This window comes from Colletotrichum karsti (assembly GCF_011947395.1).
Source record: "Colletotrichum karsti strain CkLH20 chromosome Unknown Scaffold24, whole genome shotgun sequence".
Taxonomy (NCBI): domain Eukaryota; kingdom Fungi; phylum Ascomycota; class Sordariomycetes; order Glomerellales; family Glomerellaceae; genus Colletotrichum; species Colletotrichum karsti.
Window position 1 is genome coordinate 606,955 of NW_024065924.1, and position 15,950 is coordinate 622,904.

At 50.9% G+C, this 15,950-nt stretch overlaps 3 protein-coding genes across 3 annotated transcripts; 2 read left to right on the forward strand and 1 right to left on the reverse strand.

Moving 5' to 3' along the window:
• Positions 1-828: 828 nt before the first annotated feature.
• CkaCkLH20_07674 (nad dependent epimerase) lies at positions 829-1,875 on the forward strand (the record flags this gene model as incomplete). The annotated part of the gene is made up of 1 exon (XM_038890391.1): positions 829-1,875. One exon carries the CDS (start codon positions 829-831, stop codon positions 1,873-1,875), a length of 1,047 nt encoding a protein of 348 aa, XP_038744441.1.
• Positions 1,876-3,592: 1,717 nt separating this feature from the next.
• Positions 3,593-5,086, forward strand: CkaCkLH20_07675 (uncharacterized protein; the record flags this gene model as incomplete). Its single annotated transcript, XM_038890392.1, has 1 exon — positions 3,593-5,086. The coding sequence occupies one exon, from the start codon at positions 3,593-3,595 to the stop codon at positions 5,084-5,086; it is 1,494 nt and encodes a 497-aa protein (XP_038744442.1).
• A 1,570-nt stretch (positions 5,087-6,656) lies between these two features.
• On the reverse strand, positions 6,657-12,975 carry CkaCkLH20_07676 (uncharacterized protein; the record flags this gene model as incomplete). Its single annotated transcript, XM_038890393.1, has 7 exons — positions 6,657-7,434; positions 7,504-7,721; positions 7,899-8,156; positions 8,251-8,639; positions 8,716-8,881; positions 12,297-12,792; positions 12,845-12,975. 7 exons carry the CDS (start codon positions 12,973-12,975, stop codon positions 6,657-6,659), a joined length of 2,436 nt encoding a protein of 811 aa, XP_038744443.1.
• Positions 12,976-15,950: the final 2,975 nt, after the last annotated feature.

Consider the following 15,950-nt stretch of genomic DNA (forward strand, 5'->3'; position numbering starts at 1 on the left):
ATGATCATACGAAGTCTTGGTATGGTTCGAAATCCGGAAAAGAATACAATTCGCTTGGTATAGGAAGTACATCATTGCATCGAGGAAAACGGCCCGCGGCATCCATTTCTGGAAGCCCGGTCGGGGCCGGCCTACGGTCACGGGCCGGACCCCGGAGTGGAGAAGCTTACAAATGGACGGCCCGGATTGTGGCGGGCTGCGTATCCGTTCGGTCTGTGAACGCCGCTTCTAAGTACCTAAGACACGCCATTTTCAATCACGTTATCGACCATCGAATCCTTCAGCCGCCACTAGGTCTATTGCGAGTTGTTCAGTTGCTCCGTGCTTACCAATGCAGTCCCTTCTTTTTTTTTTCGGGAATGGTCGTCCGGAATATGGATTCCCACACAGGGTCCATCCATCGAGATAACGTTGAACAACACCCAACTTGAATCAGATATGGCCAATCGTAGATCATCTGAAACGATTGACTTCTCATCTGCATGAACCCTTCCGCTGCACGGTGGCCCAAGCTGGATGCGTAAGACGTCAGGTTGCGTTATTCTGTGACTTGCGCAGTATTGCTGTGACAAGCCTGGCTTGGCTAGCAATCCTTCGATGCATTATTACTTGAAGGATGTGGACCTCGGTCACCAAATTGGGCCGCCTTACCTCACCATCTTTGCTTCACCCCGACTATCCACTTGCGGCTGCGAGTTGTGAAGCTGTCAACGTTATCAGAATTCCCACACTTGTGATTAACAAACAGAACACACCGTCTATAAATCAAGCGAGAAACTCCTCAAAATGACGAAACGAAGACCTTCCAAGCCAAACACACGGGTCAAAATGGCATCCAAAACTGTTTTTGTCACCGGAGCCAACGGATACATCGGCAATGCCGTCGCCCGCGCTTTCGTGGCCGCTGGATGGACGACTTACGGCCTCGTCCGATCGCTCTCCGCGGCAACAGCTCTGGCGCAAGAAGAGATCATCCCGATTATCGGCGCCATCGATGATCTGTCCGCCCACGCCAACATCCAGAGCCATCTACCCGCCACTCTCGACGCAGTCGTTTCGGTGACGGAAAACGTCCTAGATTACATCCCCCACTACCAAAACACCGTCCAACTGCTCCGCGCCATAGGCACCGCCAGCTCCGCCGCCGGCAAGAAACCCCTCACCATCTTCACCTCCGGCTGCAAGGATTACGGCATCGGCCCGCACTACCACGGAGCTCCGGGTCTCGCCCCGCACACGGAGGAGTCTCCCCTCAACCCCATCCCGTTCCTGGCCAACCGAACGACCTATGCGAAGAAGATCCTCGATCACACGGATGCCTTCGCTCCGGTCCTCGTCAGACCTACCAACGTCTATGGTCGCAGTTCGAGCTTCTACAAGGCCTTCTTCGACGTTGCTGCTAAGGCAGCTGCCGAGGGCAAGCCGCTGCTGCTCCCTGTCTCTCCGGACACCATCATTCACGCGCTGCATGTCGACGACTGCGGCGAAGCTTATGTCGCCATTGCTTCGCATCCAAACATAGAAGAGATCGAAGGACAGACCTTCAACATTTCTGCGCAGACGTATGAGACTGTCGACAAGATTGCAGACGCTCTTGTCAAAGAGTATGACATCAAAGCAGGGAAGAAATACGTCGACGCTTCTGACCTGAAGGAAGGGGAGAACCCGTGGCCTCCGGGAATCATTGACTTCCCGCAATGGACGGATTCTTCGAAGCTCACCAACCTGACTGGGTGGAAACATCACAGACCTTTGTTTGCGGAAAACCTCCACGTTTACCGCATTGCATGCGACGCTGCCAAGGTCGCAGGTCACGAGGGTATCAAGAGAATCGACGGATATTTGGAAGCTTGGACTAAGCCCCAGGGGAAATAGATATTCCATCAAGACATTGAAGGCATGATAGAAGCATAGCATCAGGCGTCTCGGTAGCTTGAAATTTAGTTCAACCTATTTGCCAACTGAATAGAGCTCGTTTAGCAGATATGTATTTCTGCCGAGCATCATAACATACCATGTCATCAAGTCTGCTGTGAAATTGTGTGAAAATGCCAAGTTCAAACCAGTTCAATTCAAGTCAAGTGCCTTAATTAGGCTTCCGCTGGTGTTATTAACAGATAGCCTGACATGAGATTACGACGCCATTTCCTGCCAAAACGCAGCACTATAACGACAAGCAATATGGCGAGAAACAAATACATACAAAAGCTCAGCTTGAGCGTCGGTAGCCACCAGACTCTTTCGCCAGTATTACTCTTGCGAGATTGGCATGTGCCCATAAACATGATCGACTCGTCTAGTGGACACTCTTCGTTCCTGACCAGAGACTCGCCAGGTTCTGGGAACTTAACACAGCTGCCTTTGTTTTGTGTCCAACACCCGTTGCCATTATTCGCCTCAAAAACCAGCGGGGCTTCCCAGAACTTCGCCGTCTGATCTTGCTCCGGCACGTTCGCGTTGTCACTGTAGCCCAGAACAACTATTGGAGCACAGTTCATGAACACATTCGAGTCGCCCCATCTGTTATACCATGTCCAGGCCATGACGGACGGTCCGATCGGTAGCCAGGCAGGTACGGTGAAGTTGTAAACACTCGGGAGAAGCACCGTTGGTGACTCTCCGTAGTTGACTTCTGTTAGGTTTCGGATCGGGCAGCCGCCTTCAATGGAGTGAATCACTCGCCATTGAGAGGCTCGTGTGGGCTTCAAATCTTGAGTTATGGATATCTGGCAAGATCCGCCACCATGCGAGGAGCCGCCCATGGCTCTGTACAGAGATGAAATGTCAGTCTACGAGAATTGAGAGATTCTTGATGTCTTCCTACTGTAAGTACTGGACTGAGCCCCGCGGCCAGAGGTTCGATATTCCTGACCAGTCGTAGTCTTTTACTCCCTTACACGGCCAGTCAGACCCGTCCATAGATATTGGGCCATTATTTGAGAGCTGACTTAGGAATGGAGTTGGATGCTGCATGAAAACATGGCCATATGAAAATCGGATGAGAAAAAAGAGGCAGGCAACGATAGGTGATAAGACCAAACGTAGCTGACGCATCTTGACGAGGTGTATTTGCAGACAATGTTGCCCGCAGAACATCCCGACCTATCAATAAGATAGTATTGAACTCAAATGAAAACCAATGTATTACGAAAACATGATCGGCGGCCCCAAAAGTCTGCGATTAGAGACATTGTAACCGTAGCGTGTCATTCCAATGATCCACAGGGGGCATGCGACGTTTAAGGTTTGTACTGGCATCATCACAATATTGGAATGGCGAGAGTTCGAGCCGGGAAGACCCCAGTTCTCGGCAAAAACAGCTCATGAAATAATTGCCATTTTAGATCAATTGTAAAGAACAGCGGTGAGCAAAGCAATGATTCGTGCTGTGACATTGATTCTGGAGACTCGAGGAGTCTACGTGCATTCGTATTCAGGCGAAGAGCACTGTAGATGGAGGAGCTTGGACGTAACACCCGTCTAAGTGATTCGGGTTAGAAACTGATAAATTGAAGGAGTTGGTTGCGAAAAGCTCTAAAGAGTAGTTGCAAAATAGTCTCAGAGACTCAGCGACCTCGGCATATTTACTAAGATGCAAGAACGAGACTTTCGTGTGGCCGTCGGCCGTCTCGTTGGTTTTGGGTCAATCCTTACCTTCGTCACCTTTCAGTACATCACAATCAGAGGAAGAAACTCCTTGGGATTCTACGATCTTCTCATCCAGTCATGTTCTTGCATTCTGTTATTCAACTTTCTCGTTATCATCTCTCGCTGGATTGAGTACGAGCCGATTCCGGGAACGAAAGACAATGACAAACTACCGACACTCAGCATCATCATACCTGCGTACAACGAGTCAGCGTTTGTTCGGAACTCAATTGGTTCGGTCCTATCTTCGGACTACCCACGCCACAAAATCGAGGTCATCGTCGTTGACGATGGCTCGAAAGACGACACCTGGTCTCACATCCAGAGCGCAGCGCAGCAAGCCCACGAAGCAAAGCCACCGCTGCGGTGCATCCCCATCCTCCACGAGGTGAACCGCGGAAAGCGCCAAGCCATGGTCACGGCATTCACGACAGCCAAGAACGAAATCCTCGTGACGCTCGACTCAGACACGCTGCTCGATCGACAGGCGCTGAGAAACCTCGTGTCCCCGTTCGTGGTGGACAGCGGGATCGGCGGTGTGACGGGCCATCTTTCCGTCTTCAACGTCAAGTCCGATGGGTGGAGCAGCTTCGTCCCGCGCACCCTGGACTGCCTCTTTGAGCAGAATGGCAACATCCCAAGAGCTGCGCAGTCGAAGTATGGTTTCGTGACGATTCTTCCCGGAGCCATCTCTGCTTTCCGCAGGCTCGCGGCGGTGCCGCACACGAGTTCGCTCGTGGAGGCTAAGTTCCTGGGACACCCGCTTCGCCACGGAGAAGACGTGCAGCTGACAATGCACATGCTTCGTGACGGCTGGCGATTGCGATACCAGAGCAACGCGGTGGTATACACCGTGGCTCCCGAGACGTTCCGGAAGGCATTCCTCATGTATGTGAGGTGGGAACGCAGTAACTACACCTACTGGATGCTCGGTCTGGTCAAAATTGCCTTCATGGAGGCCGTCAGAATGGTCACTCACCGGAATGTGACAGAATTTGAGATGGCCGTCGACCAGGAGAAGCAGGACGGCAGCGCCACGCGGAATGCGCGGCAACCGGACTTCCATCCTATTTTGGGGATTGTTTGCACCGGGTTCTCGAACTTCTCATGCATGGCTGCCATTTTTACTCTGGCGAGGGGTGCATACACGAATCCTTGGGTGAGCCTCATGAACGTGGGCTGCCTCGTGGTTTTCGCAACCTGGTCGAGCACTTTATTATTGGCGGATGCGATTGTCCAGGACTATGGCGACATGGCGGGTCTTGAAGTCAAGGATACAACTCAGGAATCCCCCGAGTCTCAAAAGAGACGGTATCCAAGACTGAGGAAGAAGATGCAGTACTCGTGTTTCTCCACAGTGGCCAATTTCTTGTTCGTTAGTTGGGCGTCAATGTTTGGCTTGTTCACCTTGAGGAGCCAAAGTTGGCTGACAAGATAGTTAGGTTTTGAATGAGATTAGACCACTTTTCTTCAGTGGAACCACTCATCAGCATTTACTTTCTCAGACACGTTCCAGGCTAATCGAGAACGGACGGTAGAGCAATAACCTGAGCATACTGAGATTTTGATGCGACGCTGCTGGCATTCTGGCGCCAAGATGACTGAAGAAACAAATGTAACGTCGATGAACCGGTGGCGGGAGTTACATCGCCGCAGAGTGCTGCCGAAAGCTTAGCTTGTGGGCTCCAATGAGAAAGACTCAGAGTAGCTCGGTTCAGTTGAAATCTATTAAACTTCCGGGACCCTGTTTCGACGCATGCTTTTGCCTGCCGATATTACGCGGTGTATTCACGTGGCAGCTCGATAAGATGGACTCGGAATCCAAGTGCTCCCTTTTCAATGGATGGATGTGCCTTGCTTGAACGTACCTTACCTCACACTTTCAACCGACACCTTGGACCCTTACCCTTGTACATTCTGACTTTTGCTTATACCCGCTGATTCTTGACGACGACAATGGGCAATGACATACCGATACCATCAAGACACGGACAGGTTGTGCGCAAGTGCACAGTAAGTTCCCCACCACTCAGAGATAGAAGGAATTAAGTTGACTGAAACTGGTTCGAAGGTCCCAGGAACGGTTGCTTTCACGTTCAATGACGGCCCGTCGTTTTACACTGACTTCATCCTGAACCAATTCGCCCTCCATGGAGCCCATGCGACATTCTTTCTCTCAATGTCTCAGAGACTGGAAGATGAGACACAGTCAAGATATTGGGAATCCCTGGTGAGGAAGATGTACGACTCGGGGCACTTGGTCGGCCTTCACGCCACAAGCCAGGATCTGTCCGACGATGGGCTTTTGAAGGCCACACAAAAGCTATCCGCAATCTTATCGACAACGCCGCCGAAGTATCTACAACCACGCTACGTCCGAACATTACCAGAAACTTGCACTGTGGATAACGGTTGTGTCGAGAGACTGACCGTAAACGGCGGGCGTCTTGTCTTCCGGGGTCTAGATGCAGACGATCTGCACCACAACTCGACGGAAGACTTCCACTCGGTTACATCCGCCCTCTTGCTCGACAGTCTGAGCAGAGCAAATCCTTCGAAAGACTCATTTCTTATTCAAATGCACGATACTGAGGAGCAAACTGCGCTCAATATTGGGCACTTGTTACGGAAATTTTCGGAAAAGGGGTTCAAAGCTACAACTGTGGGAGACTGCGTGGCTGATGTAGAAGAGCACTGGTATCAACGACCAGATGACGTTATATCATTCACACGGAATCGCCCTGTGAAAATACCTGGGATGCAAGTTTCTGCGCAGCCTTGGTGGGTGGCATTTCTGGGTGTTGTGCTACTGGAGATTGCTGCACTTAGCTGCCTCTTCTGGGCAGCAAGAAGGTACAAGAAGATTAAATCACACTTGAAAGTAGTTCAATAAGAACGGGTTTAGTATATCCATGTGATCAGTACTCGCAAAACTTGAGAACCATGCGACTTTAGGCTACTTTTGGGTTCATGTCTCCTTCCAAGACATTCCGACACCTCTCCGTCTTCTATCTACTGTACTGGAAAACAAAGTCTTCTAATGGCTCAATCACTGTTGAGACGACTTCGTGGATGAACTCTTCGTCGCCAAGGTCTGGACGTACAGAAAATTCCAGATAGACGCATCGATAAATGACATCCGAAACGTCAGATCCATGCTGTTCCTCCACGTAACTCTGCCACTCCCTGGCAGCTAGCTCCAAAGTTGCATCGCTCACTTCTCCATCCACCCAGTAGTTCTCGTAGAAGGGTTGTTGCTCAAGTTTCTGTTGGTAGATAAGTTGCAGAATAATGACTCCGAGTGTGAAGATGGCCATCTCGGCATGAGTCTTGGCGTTTGGAACGCCTTGTTCTAGCGCATACCGAATCGAGTGATGGGTGTAGAATGGGGCGGGTGTGGGTGTTGCGCAGATTGCGATATCACTGTCTCCCCAACCGCGGGGAAACCAGGGGGATGTCCCGAGGCCAAGTATTGTGTAAGCTAACTTGATTCCCAGTCGCAACCGTTGATCTAGTTGCATCACCGACTTGGAGAAATTTCCGAAAGACAAATTGTCCTCGATGGACGCAAATTTCTCCGGAAGTTTCAACGTAGCTGGTTCTTGTTTCTGCGCCTTGAGCAGCTGTCGAGAAATACCATCAGGGAGCGGGTTTTGGAAAAAGCTGCAGCATATGTTGAGCTCAGGGTCCAGAGCCGGAGAGGTAGAGAAGGATTTGTGTTGATCAGGTTGATCCTCCCATCGTACTCGAGGCTTTGACTCAGCATCAGTAGCGTTCCGTAGAGCTCTGGATAGAAGGTTTAGCCTCATACTCGATGTATCGTTGTGTTATATGATTATTCTGAAGGGTACTGACATTAATGAGCCTCCCGAATTGCTCCTTGACCCTTGGGTATCAATAGCAAATGTGGCGGCCGACCGAACAAGGGCCGATATCGTGTGCTGAGACTCAAGCCTTTCTTGGCTCTTAGAGTCGGCGGCCAAATCCGCCTCAAGTCTCTTCCTAGAAAACTCAAAGATGTTGGAATCTTTTGATGGGGTACTGAGGTCAAACTCGTCTCTGGCGAAGTCCACCTGTACTCGTTTGAGAGACCTGGACGACCCAAGAAGCAGCATTATTTGCCCGATTCTCTTACGACGCCTGTCCTCGGTCCAATAAGTAGCGATTCCACAGAAATGATTGTGACCGCAATGGCAGTTCCACCCTTTTGGTTGCAGAGATTGACAGAGTTTTGAAGCATATTTCTGGACTCGAAGAAATGGTTGCGCGCTCTTCTTGCGATTCACTTCATGTCCCTTGGACATGGCCGCATGACCCAATACGGTGTATCGTACCTCCGATATCTTGAGTTCCTTTTCCAAGAAAGTCTGTATCTTCTGGTTGATAGCTTTCATTTCGTTGATAACCTCCTTTTTCTTGGTGAAGCTGACTGCAAGACGAAATTGATCTTGCATCCGTTTGATCTGACTTGGCGACAGCGAAACAGACGACGAGACAGCAAGTAGCCCCTATTTGAAGAGTGTTAAACATATTCTGTGGCAGAACAACAGTCTGAAGCATTTATGTATTTGATAGAAAGATATATGCTAGAATGGAACATACCTTGACGTCAAACTTGGTCAACAAAGCCGTGAGATCTTCAATGATCTGACGAAGGCGTCGAATCTTTCTGTCAAACCAGTCGAATTTGGCTTGATCATGCCCGAATCTGTACCTCAAAAGCGACAAGACATGCGGGTCATTCCAATTTTGCGAGGTGTCAGGATCGTTCATCAGACTCGCTTCGACTTCTGGGTCGAGACCAAGAGGTCCCAAGAGGAACTCGATATTTTGTCGAAAATCCATCATGTCATCCTCGATTGAAGCGAGTAGCTTTGGCAACCTGTCGCGAAAAGCCCAGTGGAATTTGAGCGGCTCGGCATATTTGACAGCTTTGCCCAATATGGGGAGTAAGCCTAGGACTACGCCGACGACTTCAAAGCCAGACATATCTGGGCAGCAAAGTTAGGAGCCTTCAATGTTGTATGGGGGTTAGGATTAATGCCATTTCTCCACACTGCGGTTCACCTCTCGTTCTGAAGATGAACGGAGCCTGAATATTGCCGTAAATGTCGTCCCGAACGGTGCCAGACAGTTTGGTTCCAGCCGATTGCCGTTGGGAGCAGGCAGCAAGTTGATTCCGGAAGATCAAGAAACCGGCTGCATAAGTGTCTGTCGCATCTATCGTTTCGTACTAAACAAGAGCAAACAGTTCATATATCGGCGTAGGTGTCCCTAGACTTGAGAGCATCCATTTGAGCTGATTGACGATTGAGCCACATACAGTTCCAAAGCCCTCAGCGATCAATCAGCTGACAAAACATGTATTACCCCGCGTTACTTCGAGATGCATGACACGTGAATCATTCTCATTGGAACAAATGCTGCACCTTCATGCACCGAAACAGAATATTCTTGCCTCATTGAACCTAGACGCTGTCACACACATGTATGTCATCCCCGCTTAACTGCCTGACCAACTGTCTTCCTCAGGAGATAAGGATTAAATATCAAGGGACGATTGCGCACTTATCTAACCCTTCAGATATAACACGAGATTGACCACGGACGCTGTTGACTGGAGATGCGTTTACCTGAATCATCACAGTCGACAGAATGTCCGCTCCCACTGGTGACACTTCAGTCAAGCCATCCGCAAACTCGAGGTCCATCTCAACCCTGGCAAGGACTTGCAGGACAAATCTGAGGAACCTTTATGACGAGATATTGGTCGATGCACCACAAGACGAATCCATCGCTGCAACGCTCTACAATATTTGTGGGCGTTATAACGTTTGGGGACATAATTTGGGTGCTTTCAAGAATGAAAACTCTGTCGCATCACTCGACTGGCGGCTGAGAGGAGCGCAGAAGATGCCTGAAGCTGTGACAACGACGCTGAAAGACATAATTCTGGCCACCAGCGACGGTGAGAGTTGAATTGGTTACAAAACAACTACTGAGTAAGAAACTGACATTGCCCTAAACTAGCCAACTCAATTCTGAAAAAGCAGTCTCCTAACAGGGGGAGATCTGATCTGGACCCCATTTTCCAAGGGCTTGATCTCGAAGATCCCGATAACGGCGACTTGATCCAGTTCTTATCTTCAGTCACAACAGAATTCGAAGGCCTCATCAACAGTCTCAGTGCCTCGACTGATCGATTATACAGGCTTGCGGTACTGATCCGCCGGGGATCTAGTCAACGGTCGAAGGGGAAAACGAACATTCCTGTCAGTATCGGAGAAGATCCTGGTCGTGACAGCCATGTCCTGCGCCTCATCGAAAAGTACCCAGGACTGAAAGACAATCATTCGCTTCAGGAGAGGCTTGGAAATGCATTTGTCCAACGTCGCTCTTTCATATTGGACCGTCAAGTCCGGCGTCCAGTTGCGTCAATGGCAGCCGAGTTAGCATCAACGCCTGCAAACCATGAGCCTTCAGTGGCAGCTTCCACATTCGTGGAAGATCTAGAAAACAACGATGCCGAGTCCGAAAACGGCAGTGAAACGAGTCGCAGGAGCGGAGCCACGTCATTCGCCACGGCCTTCCGAGAAGGGGCCGATGGGGAGATAGACATGCTGGATTTGAGCCGGTTGAAGTTTCACACAGTACAGCTTGAGTATGAAAAGGAATTCGACTGCCCCTTTTGCCGAGAGTTCGTTTTGATGGAATCGAGCGATGAGTGGAAGTGAGTTGGCAAGTTCCATGATCCCTCCATACATGGCGCCAACTAAGAAGGCTCGAGTATTCAACGTTGATCATCCGCTAACTAGTATAGGAGACATGTTTACACAGATCTCCAACCATATGTGTGTACCGCCGATGGATGTTCATCTGCACTGTTTGCTACGCGACGTGAATGGTTTGCTCATGAGCTTGCAATTCACCGAAGGAGCTGGTATTGCCACCGCTGTCCCCAAACATTCGACAAAATGGAACTCTTACAAAGTCATTTCGAACAATCGCACCCAGGGGCTGTTCCTTCATCCCAAATATCAATGGTTCTGGCATCTTCGTCGCGTCCTCTATCAGATTTTAAGGGAGAAACATGCCCATTTTGTGGGCTTCTCCCGGTCGCGGAAGGCTCTTCTGAACAAGCCACGACATTCTTTCGACATGTCGGGAAGCATCTTCAAGAACTCGCACTTCTGGCGATACCGGGATACATTGAAGGGCTAGTGATAGAGGATGGGGATGCCGAAGAGGGTGAAGCTGGCAAAGAGAGTGTCAGCGAGGGCCCTATCTCACCGGCACGCTCTTTAAGCCAGCGCTCATGGGTTCGACGAAGTAAGCAGAGTACAACTTCCAAGGTTACTCTGTCGGCAGAGAATGTCAAGGATGTCACAACTAATGCTATACGGTTGAACACCGTAAGCTGGAATGCCATCACTCAACGACTTCAAACCACACTCGGACTTAAGTCGAGAACAGCACCCGGATCGAAGTGGAAAGAAAGTAACCTGGGGATTAACTTGATTGAGCCCAGAGAAGTTGTAACTGCCACTATAGCCTCCGCAGAAAACGGAGGTTTGAAACTTGAGACCGACTTTCTCATCAGGATGGATGGCGACAACCTCTACCAAGCTGACGTTGTGCTGGGCTCAGAATACTTTGGCAATGTCATCAAAAAGTACGGCAATGGCAGCAAGGTGCACATAGTACCAGCAGGTCGGATTAAAAAGTCGGACCTTGAACAGTGGCTAAAGGCTGAATATGGGGCTTCCAAATTCGAAGTTGTAAGTATGTGAACTTCTCTGAGTTTACATAACTCGCTGACGTGACATTTGGTCCAGACTCATCATGGTACCCAATACATCATTGGTACAGTGGAAGTCGTTCCACTAGTAAGTTCATTCATCTAAATACCATCACGTTGCTAATGAGCACGCAGATCACCTCTGCAACGGTAGAGCATCTGATTACGTGCCCACCTCAGCTAAAAATCAGGACGAGATCCATGGAACACATAAGTGAATTTACTTAGTAGAGACACCCCATCAAAGATATCTGTGGAGGGATTATTAGAACTCTGTACATCTTTTCACATCTAGAACGGCTACTTGGATGCCCTCAAGCTCATGATGCACAGCGTAAAAAGCTGAAGTCTCGAATCACAGTCATGCGAATAGCACACAGGGCCCCATCAAAGAACCTATATGATTGTCATTGCCGGCTTTAATCAACGTTACGAGTTGGGTTGTTGCCTGGCCAGATTTGGCGTGGTAGTAAGTATTCAAACGTAGTCTGAACATGTTTGGACATGACGAATTAATCAGAGACTTCTCAAATGGGTCGCTGCATGGGATTGAGCGGCAGAAATTGAGTTGTGGTGTTGGTCCTACCTCTTTTGGTGCCGTATGATGAAAATTTCCCATTAATTCCAACTCATCTACACTGCATGATTTGACTATATGGGAATATCTGGGTTGTGAAAGAACTTTTATTCTCCACACCTTGGGACACTGAATCAGCAAGGTACACGTATGTCAACTGCTTCAACAACAGGAGTCATCATGGATCCCAATACCATACAACAAAATATCCTCAAACGGATTCCCTTCCCTCAAAACCTTCACCTCCGGCCTCCCCTGGTCCTGACAACTCACAAACCCCCACTCAGAAGTCTCGTTAAACCTCTGCCTTCCCCTCGCAACGACATTGAATTCCGGCACGAACTCCTTTTGCTTCGTGACCTCCCCGAGACCCCCACACGTCTGCGTCCGGACCTCAGTCTCCCCCCACGCCCAGAACCCGTCCTCGGCGTCGCACGGGAAGTCGATCGTCAACTTGGGCGCGACGGGTTCGCGAATGGACGAGTACAGGGCACGGAACTCGGGCAGGAGGCGCCGCGTGACGGGGCACTCGGCGTCGAGCCAGAGGTACACCCTGTCGGCCTTCATCTCGGGCTCGGAGAGGATGTGCCAGATGTTGCCGCCGTTGAGGTAGAGCCAGTTGCCGCTGTCCTCGCGGAGGGAGATGTTGATGACGCGGGCCTCGGTGAGGTATCTCGGGCGCGGGTATTTTATTAATCTTTGGAGGGTCGGGCCGTTTGTGATGTTGATGATTTTGTTTTTCCTGAACGAGTCTATGCTTTCATCGTATCTGGACACCTGTTAGTCGCGTCTATACCGGGTGGTATCCGTATGAGACTCACATTCGTTTGCAAGATAGCAAGAGGGCCATGAACCCCTGGTCTTGGCCGTGATTATAGTCCACCTCTATTTCGTCTTGTATGTCTTCCCACAACTCCTCGCATCTCCAATGGTTACACCATTTCGACTCCATCCTGTCGAACCATTTCGGATGATACTGAACCTCGGGAGAACTTTTGAAATCCCTCGCCAGGCCTATCTGCCTCTCATCCGGCGCCTCATGATCTATGATGCATGGCGAGTATACTAATTCCCTGTTTCGTAAAAATGCGTGTCGTTTTACCCCAATGACGTTCCACAATTCTCGGTATATCTGCTCTCGAATCTCGGGCGGCAGTCTGCGAAAGAAATGTGACTGGCCCTGGTCGTATCGAGGCGCTTCCTCCTCCACGTCCTCAAGTATTGGTTTGATGAGCGATCCATGATTATTATCTCTACTTGTTGTTGTCGTCCGGGAAGATGAGGTCGAAAATGACGGACTACTTCGTGACTTGTGAACCTTTCGGCCGTTACTCCTGTTGATATGTTCTCGGAGTAGTCGGCGAAAGAAGTGCGGACTGGGTTGATGGATTTGATCGCAACGAGGGGACTCCTTTTCCGGGTGTTCGGGTATTCTGTAGTCCAGTGGCTTGTACTCGTCCTCCCCTGCCGTCGTTGTGGTGAACACCGATGAGGTAGAGAAGGATGACTTGCTTCCCGACTTGTGGCTTCTTTGGCCGAGGCTTGACTTCTCATCCTGACTATGGCTTTCTCGGGAAAGCGAGCGCCTCACACTATTCAGACATCTTCTCGAAGCCCGGCGTATCAGGCTGGGTTGACTCATAGCTAGACCGGACTAGGCCGACTTGCTATTCGGGGAGGCGAGCCGAAGGAATCGAAGGATTTACGGGATTGACGGGATTGACGATGAGTAAACACACCGTGTGGAGTTGACGGGAAGAGGTCGAACAGGAGGCGCGCTTGCGTAAGGAGTTGAGTCCGAAGGGGAGACGCCTTAAGCAGAAAAGAGCGAGGAGCCGCCCCTAGGAAGAAGAAGAAAAGGACAGGCAAGGGTGTCTCAGAAGAGGGGGGAAATGGGAAATCAGACATGATATAGATGGATGTTTGCTTCACAGTGTCTCGGATACCTACTCTGTCCTCGAAGGAAGCCCAAAGCGGCCAATCAAGGCTGTATAATGTTCCACAATCCCGAGAGTCTGGTAGAGGGCTTCATCACCAACCAACCAATTTTGCAGTTGTACCAACAGAACTGCAAGGTATTCGAGGTCTCCAACGCCCCCAAAGTGCGCCCACTTTGTATCCATACATGGGGAGTGAGGTGAGGGGCGAGGCAGACAAGGGTCGCGAAGAGATGTTGTTGGTGGTTGCTCGGCTCTGCCCAGAATGAGAGCAGCGCACCTTGCCCATCCACCCTGTGTAACTCGATGACCATACCTACTCCTCGAATCCGACCGCGCTGCAGCGTCGCATGGGACCATCTTTGCTGCCCCCTAGTGATGCAAATTTGGGGTCATCGCCAAAGCCGACGTGACCGTGGCATACGGTATGTAGTTGTCATGCATGTTTGCTTCCCCCAAGCGGAAAAAGCAAGGCCGCACGGGGAGCGGCGGGCGCTGCGGCAACTGGTTAGCTCGCCGTCACGGCGCTGGGATGGCGGACCCTGTTGGCCACAGGGCGGGCGCGGCGCGAGAGGGAGAGGCGGCGGGTACATTGCGGATCGTATCCCGCGGTGAGACAGAGATCGTCTGTGGTGGTCCCTCGTGAACTCGTGGCTGGTGTCACCGGGGTTGTGTCGTCGGAGTCGGACAAGACCTGCGGAGACGTCCACAAAAGTGACCAAGTCACTTAGCAAGTGCCTCCACCCAAAGATAAATTAAGTCGATGGATCCTACGGGGCGAACTGCAGCTGAGTTGTTGGACTTCAAATCTTGAACGAGACTGGATTTCGGCCCAATTGCCCTCGCTGAAGAAAGCTGGAAGGATCCCGCGGATCTTCCTCTGTTGGTGGTAGGCCCGCCGGCTTTGCTGCTCACGTTGGTCAGGAATGAATCAAGGCCCGACGCAGACGGGATATGTCTCGCTTCGGCCTCTGCAAAACCCGTGCAATAGTCAGGACGACTTGCGTCGTCTAGCGGACGAATCAACCTCAACCTCTGAGACCAGTCATTTTCCCATCTGGGCATTCCAATCGTCGAATGGAGTGGAACCTGTTAGACCGGAGCAAACACGAGTGATGCGGATACAACGGCCGTTGCGAAGGCACCAACAAGTGTGAAGGCTGTCATCGCCACAGGCTGTCTGCCCGCGGCACAGGGCAGGTTTGACGTGAAACCGCTCAAGGCGCCGTTGGACTTCGACTGTCGTCGTCTCTTTAGCCCGAACAAGGCTCCATCCTGCGAAGACGTGCTGAAGGTTCGCAATTGGCCCGTCTACGGCGACGGCGTTCTTTTCTCCTCACTTGGGCCCCCTTCTCTCCCTCCACGCATCGTGGGACCGCTCGATAAGGCCTGGTCGAATTGGCGGCGCTAAGTCCCTGGTTCCCGGGGAACCGGGGCCAGCGCCGGCCGGTGGACGGGTTGCCGGATAGGGCGAAGTGCATCCAGTGTCTAGAACATGGAGCATTTCTCCGTCCGGCTGCGTCGACGGCGAGAGACATTGGGTTCAGTTACCCAGAGAGCAAAGGCCGAGGGTATGTGGCAGAATCGCGTTTCCCGTCTCTCGAGGCGTGGTTGAGTTACTGAAGCAGAAATGCGGTCGATGGTTGGGACTTTCGCATTGGAAGCCTCGGTTTCGTTGGTGACATCGTGTAAGCGAGGCGGGCAAGGATTGTGCGTCGAGGAGACGCGCAATATGCACCTTGCACCAACACGTAGTCCAGGATGCGAGGATGATGTTCTCCAAAGCGGCAAAAATTCACAGTGTCCGCCATGCGTATCTGTATGAAGTCGACTGTGAATATGCGTTTGGCCATTCAGCATGCTTGAGGCCATAGCTTCCGACCGGGTCCATGAGGTGGTTGATGGCAACGCGATCCTTGTCGCGCTGTTGGGGTCGTTTTCTGGCTTCGCGGCAAAGTCTCTCACATCTCACTAGACAGACTGCCCATCC